This window comes from Alligator sinensis, unplaced genomic scaffold (assembly GCF_000455745.1).
Source record: "Alligator sinensis unplaced genomic scaffold, ASM45574v1 scaffold1130_1, whole genome shotgun sequence".
Lineage (NCBI taxonomy): Eukaryota > Metazoa > Chordata > Crocodylia > Alligatoridae > Alligator > Alligator sinensis.
Window position 1 is genome coordinate 28,760 of NW_005842358.1, and position 6,277 is coordinate 35,036.

A 6,277-nucleotide genomic window follows, 5' to 3' on the forward strand; every position below is an offset into this window, starting at 1 on the left:
ATGCCTTCTTCTGCCTGAGCAGATTTGAACTCGCATCTCTGACCAGGCAGCTCTGTGCCTGGGGCAGCTAACAATGTTTTGGGCAGTGATTGCTGCTATACTGCTGATCTCAGCAGTGCAATAAGCAGCTGCTGCATTCATAGCTATTTTTGTGCACTCTCCCACCCCCCACAAAGGCAACACCTAAGGCTGTTGTCCTGATGCCCCCCCCCCCCCCAGCTGTTATGCTACTGTCTTCAACCTCTCAGAAGAGTGCTACCAGCCTAGAAATGTATGATCTCAGTCCTTCCGGCTTACACTGTTCCACTTTGTAAAAATACTGTATTTACCTGAATCTAAGCCAAACCTGAATTTAAGCTGACCCCCCCACCCCCTTATATTCTATATACGCAAAATTTATAAATTTGTTAGAATTTGGTATAGCATTACTGGAGGGTTGTCTTAAATTCATCTCCCTGCCATGGCTACAGCAGGGAAAGCAGTGACTGGGGGTGGGGGGTCAGGAAGCCCCCTTGCCCTCTGCTCCCCCCACTTCTTCTCCCTGCAGCCTTCCTGTACTCCCACCACCTGCACCCCTTCAGCCCCAACTCCCCACAGCCTCTGCCTCTTCTTTCCTTCCCCTGCTTACTGTCAGATGCCATCAGGCTCTATTCCCTCCCAGGTTACACATGGAAGCATGGCCCCTACCAGGCCACAGCAGTGTTGACACTGGTGATTGGCCGGACAGGGGGAGCAGTTTTCATGTGCTGCACGCCTGGGAGAGAATCCAGCTCAAGCCAGAGCCGAGCTGCACATGACAGTAAAGGAGGGGAAAGACGGTGGGGCAGGAGGGGCAGAAGCTGCAGAGGGTAAGTGAAGGTGGGGTCAGGAAGCTGCTATGGGTCTGACTCTGGCTTTGACTCAGGTTCAGGGCCAGAGCTGTAGCAGCTGCCTGCCCTCTCCCCTTTGCTTGTATGCAAATCTAAGATGAGGGACTCTTCCCCACCCTCCCTCTCCTACCCTACCATGCTGATTAGGGAAAACACTTTTATTAGATTTGAGTAAATATAGTAATTATTACCTACTCAAGGGACTGGAACCATCATGTCCTTACCTCCCAGGTGACTGTCCCAACCACCAAGCTAGAGTCACTTACTTTCTCATTCACTAAATATGATAAGTTGGTATATTAAAATATATTAAAATATTTGATGCAGAGTTGAATATCTGCAATAGGATTAAGGGAGAAACACAATGAAGTACCTTAGATCAAATGCTCAATTCAAATCTACTGTTTGCCTGATCTAGGGCATGTTTTGAAATAAGGTTCCTCACATCCTGGGTAAGTGACCAAACTACCGAGTTACTGAATTAAAAAAACCCCAGAGGGGACAGCATGTCCCCAACTACTCTACATTTACCAGCTGTAGACCCACACCATAATAGTGCACTGCAAGTAGCAGTTATATAAAATGAGCTTCGGAGGTATTTAACCTACCTGCTTAAGTTGAATTTCTGAATTGACATGGACGTCACAGATTTCACAATGAAATGTCTTGTTCTGCAGTCCTGAGCCCTTACTGCCATTCTGAATCTTCAGCCTGGATCCAGGTCTAGGATAAGCCTTAATTGGACCCGCACCGTTCCGTGCTTCGATCATTGTCTTGTGTTTGGAACCTGACGGCCAAATAGGAAGAGTTAACTGAAGGGCTTAATTTTTTTTCCAGAGCAACAAATCACAGCAAACTTTATATTTTAAGCATTGCTGCAAATTCTAACTTTTTTGATTTTCTGAAACAAACCGATCATTTATGAAGTAGAGTTGTTAAATCCTCAAGGCTCGTATTTATTAACAGCATTGACTTTGGTCAGTATAACACACTCTTCCTCCCATGCATTGCACAAGGAGAGAGGGGGGCAGGGAGGGGCAAAACAGTGGTAAAAGTTATAGAGAGCTTGTGCCAAAAAAGATAGACACAATGGATTATCCCCCCTCAGGTTGTTGCTACTTTCCATTCTGCAATAGAAGGGCTATCTTCAGGGGCTAAGGGAGGATGACAGGAACTGGTTAATCATGTTTTCCTACTCAGATTGCCACTGGAAACGGAAAGATTTGCTCAACCACTTTTAACCCTCCTGCTCCTGCTCATATACGCCAAAATAGGAAGTGAAGCGCTGTCCTCTTGAGACTCTGAACTGGGGTTGCTTCCCTGCTGCATTTTTTGAGTTTGGTGGAAGCAGGAGGGAGCAGAAATGTGGGGCGTGCTCAAGTATAGAATGAGAAGCCCCAGAAATGCTGGTCTTAATTATGCATTCTTCTAGATTCTAGTTGATTTGGGCGGATCATGGTATTATTAAGTCTTGCAGTCCAGGGGAGAGAATGCCAAGCAGACATCTTCTGGATTTGTTCTCATTGGCCAAATTTATTTGGATCTGGCCTCAATTACTAAAGCTTCTATACGTAATTCTGAAAAGTGTATTCTTAATGTCATTACATAAAACCTATATTTTACCAATACTACAGTATTCGCTAAGGATAAGAAGGATAAACCTAGCATTCAGTAGAGCTTGAACAAGTACAGGATATATGCTGAACTGAGAAATTTCATGTTAAGTGGAAGCATCCCTGGAATAATGATAAAGTATGGTTAAGTAACAAGGGTTCTAGGATGTTTGTAGAAAATATCAGTTTAGACCATATCTGAGGCTGTATTAAGGATAGCTTCAAAAACAGGTAAAAGAATGTATCTAGTTCCTGATTACCTGAATTTTTCCATTGCCTTTCTGTATTCTATGTTTTACTGACCACCTCAATTTACATTTTAACTGACTGGCTTTTTTCCATATGTACTGGCCTCTGGCTGCTTTACCACTCCATCCAGGAAGAGCACAGACCAGCTGCAGATGCTTTCTCGGCCTGATGAAGGGTGTTTGTGCCTGAAACTTTGCTAAGAACAGTTTTTCCAACAATTTAAGTTGATCTAATAAAAGATATCGGATTTACCTGAAGAACTTTATCTGCCGATTCCTCTTCAATAGTACACATACATTGTTGTTCAGACCTAAAGTAGTGTTGGAAAGCCAACTCTGTGTTGTTTTAATTAACACCTCCTGCCCCCCCTTGTCACATTCCTATTTTGTAGGCACTCACCTGTATTGTGGGCTTCTAGCTGTGAAAGAGAGTTCACAGCTACTTTGCATAGTGAACAGTAAAGTAGTTTTTTGGCTTTTTCCTCTTCTGATTCAGAAACTGTGCTAGTAGCTCCATTTGTGCTCTTGGAGGATGATGTAGATGTTACAGGTGCTAGTGCTGTAACTCCAGGTTTGGGTAGGAATGGACTCACTTCAATATTTGGATGCTGACTTGAACCATTGGTTTTTGCTTTCCCTTTATCCTCTAAAAGAAAAAAGCAGAGGTATGCTGTAATGTGCTGTTCCCAGCAAATCATAAAACAGTCTATGTTTGTGCAGCACCGAGCACTTGTAAGTTCTGGGCCACAATAATTATGCCCAAGGCAGTGAAGGGCACAAATCTTTGGACTCTCTTATTAAAATCTTGCCATCAAACTTATACAACTGTAAGGCTTGGCAGGATTCTATTTGTTATTGTTGATAAGCATTGATTTCGCCTCACACTCACAGACAGATGACAAAATATTTGCATTGCTAGTGGTCAACATTTTTTATAGAGAGGGGATGTAAGAATAGGCTGCTGCTGCAGTGCCCGAGCAGGCTGCTGCTGATCACTGGCTGGAGGTGGGGACATGGGCTGGGCACTGTGTATCTGTGTGTGTGTGTGTGTGTGTTCCTACCCTTGCCTCCCTAGCTCAGTGCCTGCAGGGTGCTAGCCAGCCAGTCCCTCCTTTGCAAACTTGGGTGGGAGCTGGTGGGCAGAGCAAGCCGCTGGCTGCAGGGGGCAGATGCCACTGCAGCAGCTGGAGGTTTCCTTGCTGGGAAGCAGGAAGGGCTGGGGGGAAGTGACTGCTGTGGGACAAAGGAAAGCAGGCGCTGAACTTGGCACCACTGTGCACGGGGGGCCAGGTGGTGGGCTGACAGCTTGGCAGCCCAGAAACTTCCCGAGCCTGCCGTATGCTGTGCTGGAGAAGGAAGCAGGGGGGGGCGTGTGTGTGTGTGTGTGTGCGCGCGCACATGCATGCAAGTGTGTTTGCATGTGCATGCTCCCACACTCCTAATATCAGGCAATCCTGAAACCTTAAATCAATAAAAATCAAAGTAAAAGCTTAAAAATAGATTTTAATTTTAGCTGTCAAAATTATTAAAAAATAAAATCATATTTTGCCAAGCTTAACTGTTGTGGAGTTGACTTTCCAGTCTCTTGGGACACCATTGAAGTATCTCTACCGGAGACTTACCTTTAGGATCATCTAAACAATTTATGAACAGCAAATTGTTTCCCTGTGGAATGACCCAACTTTTACCAAACAACAGAGCATTTCAAAATAATTCCAGTGGGGAGGATACCAAGAAACTCCACCACAGTCTTGGAACTTCATTTTCCCATTTCAGTTCCCAAGTGCCACATCATCAATACGGGAATGGCTGCAAATATTTAGATAAGATTTTCAAAGAGTGTTCCTTTACATAAGCTGGAGGGGTCTAAAGGCTCCAACATGTACTTCTGAATCACATTACAATAATCAATCAATCATCAAGCCTCCCATGAGACAGGCAGGTAGGCACTTTTATTTCATTTTACAGAGAATGATCACACTGCAAACAAGTTAACTTAGCTGAAGCTGTAAAGGGATATGTTAGGGCCATTATTGGAATGCAGGTGACTTGCACTTGTTCTGCAAAGGAGTCTTCTAGACCTTGTTGGCTATCTTGCTACTGAGCTGGCCCTTCTTGTGACCAAAGGCCATGCTGACTTCCCAGCAGAGAAGCTAGATTATTTATAAGTAGCCATCCAGCAGCTAGGAAGGATATACAGTGGCCCTAGTACCTTAAGTGAGTGTCAGACACATGTGTGTCAGACACTATCTCTGGGAATAGAGGCCCCTGACCACCATAAATAACTGACATCCTCTATAAAAAAAAATCACACCAAGAGATTTTCAACTGTATTGATCAATTTACATCAGCCTGTCTAACTGTACTTCAAGACTATTTATTCAAGGGAAAGAACTAGATATTTAACATTTTTTAGATAAAATCTAAGCTTAGCCTTCACAGTTAGCTAAAGTTCCAAAAGTCCAGCTCTGAATATAGAATTCATTATATTATAGCTTACTTATGGCACAAATATACATAACAAACAGGCTACAAGATACCAGGACAAAGCAAAGAAAACTTGTGTGAAAAGGAGCAGACAAGAACTCTTTCAAAGCATGGTTTTATATCTTATTTTCTCCATATAAACTTAAAATTAAACTAGCTCAACTTAAATTTGCAATATCCCTATAATATGCATATTGTTTATCTTTAGAGTTCCTACTGCTTTAATAGCTTTCTATCATAGTCAAGCAGGTACCAACCTACCACTGATGATAATAAGGGTCTTCAGTAGACTTGTGCAAACAGGAAAGTATTCTATTCAGATTTGGCCTATTTGGAGGACAGTGATTTGATTTGGTGAGTCGAATCACTGTCCCCATTCGATTTGGCTGAATCAGAATTGGAGATTTGGTGCCGATTTGGCACTGATTCAGAGATTTGGATCAGCCAGGGAGAGGCAGGCACAGCCAGGCAGCTGCAGGTTCTCCTGCGGCTCCTCTGACTGTGCCTGCCTGTCCCCAGGCAGGGGCAGTTGCGGGAGAAGTGTCTATGGATGCCCTGCCCAGCCCCATCCCCCACCCGGTCCCAGCCTCTGAGAAAAGAAAAAAAAAAGCCACTCACCACTTGCAGCAGTGGCAATCGGAGCCTCTGAAGGCTCATGGCAGAGCCCTCCTTGTGCAATGTGGGGCAGTGGGAATCGCCACCCCTGCCTGACACCTGCGTGGTAGCTGCCCTAGGGTGCGAGGGCAGTGCGGATCTGCAGGCCACTGTGCACTGTCTGGGAGCTGGGGCCGCTGGGGCGGAGTAATGTTGTGCTCTGGGTGACTGCTGGAGCTGCCCCAGCTCTCTGGCTCCATGTGGTGCCCTGCCGAGCCATGCTGCACCCGTGTGCTGTGACACCGGCTTTGCAGGGGCCAAGAGTGTGTTGGGGGGGGTGACCCCGCTGCCGCCTGCTGTCCTGTGCTGCTCCAGGGGGCTCTGCCATGAGCCCCCAGAGGTTCTGATTGCTGCTGTTGCAACCAGTGAGTGCAGGGCTAATTTTTTTTTTTTTTTTTTTTTTTTA

General features: G+C 45.1%; 1 protein-coding gene across 4 annotated transcripts in view; it reads right to left on the bottom strand.

Annotated features, from left to right (window-relative positions):
- ZNF385B (zinc finger protein 385B) overlaps nucleotides 1-6,277 on the bottom strand; it is a 262,176-nt gene that overhangs the window by 3,777 nt on the left and 252,122 nt on the right. For all 4 annotated transcript variants that reach the window (XM_006029114.3, XM_006029115.3, XM_006029116.3 and 1 more), the window contains 2 exons: nucleotides 3,131-3,376; nucleotides 1,478-1,656 (listed from right to left, as the gene is read on the bottom strand). In XM_006029114.3, coding sequence (XP_006029176.2) covers nucleotides 1,478-1,656; nucleotides 3,131-3,376 — 425 coding nt within the window. The remainder of the gene's footprint in view (nucleotides 1-1,477; nucleotides 1,657-3,130; nucleotides 3,377-6,277) is intronic.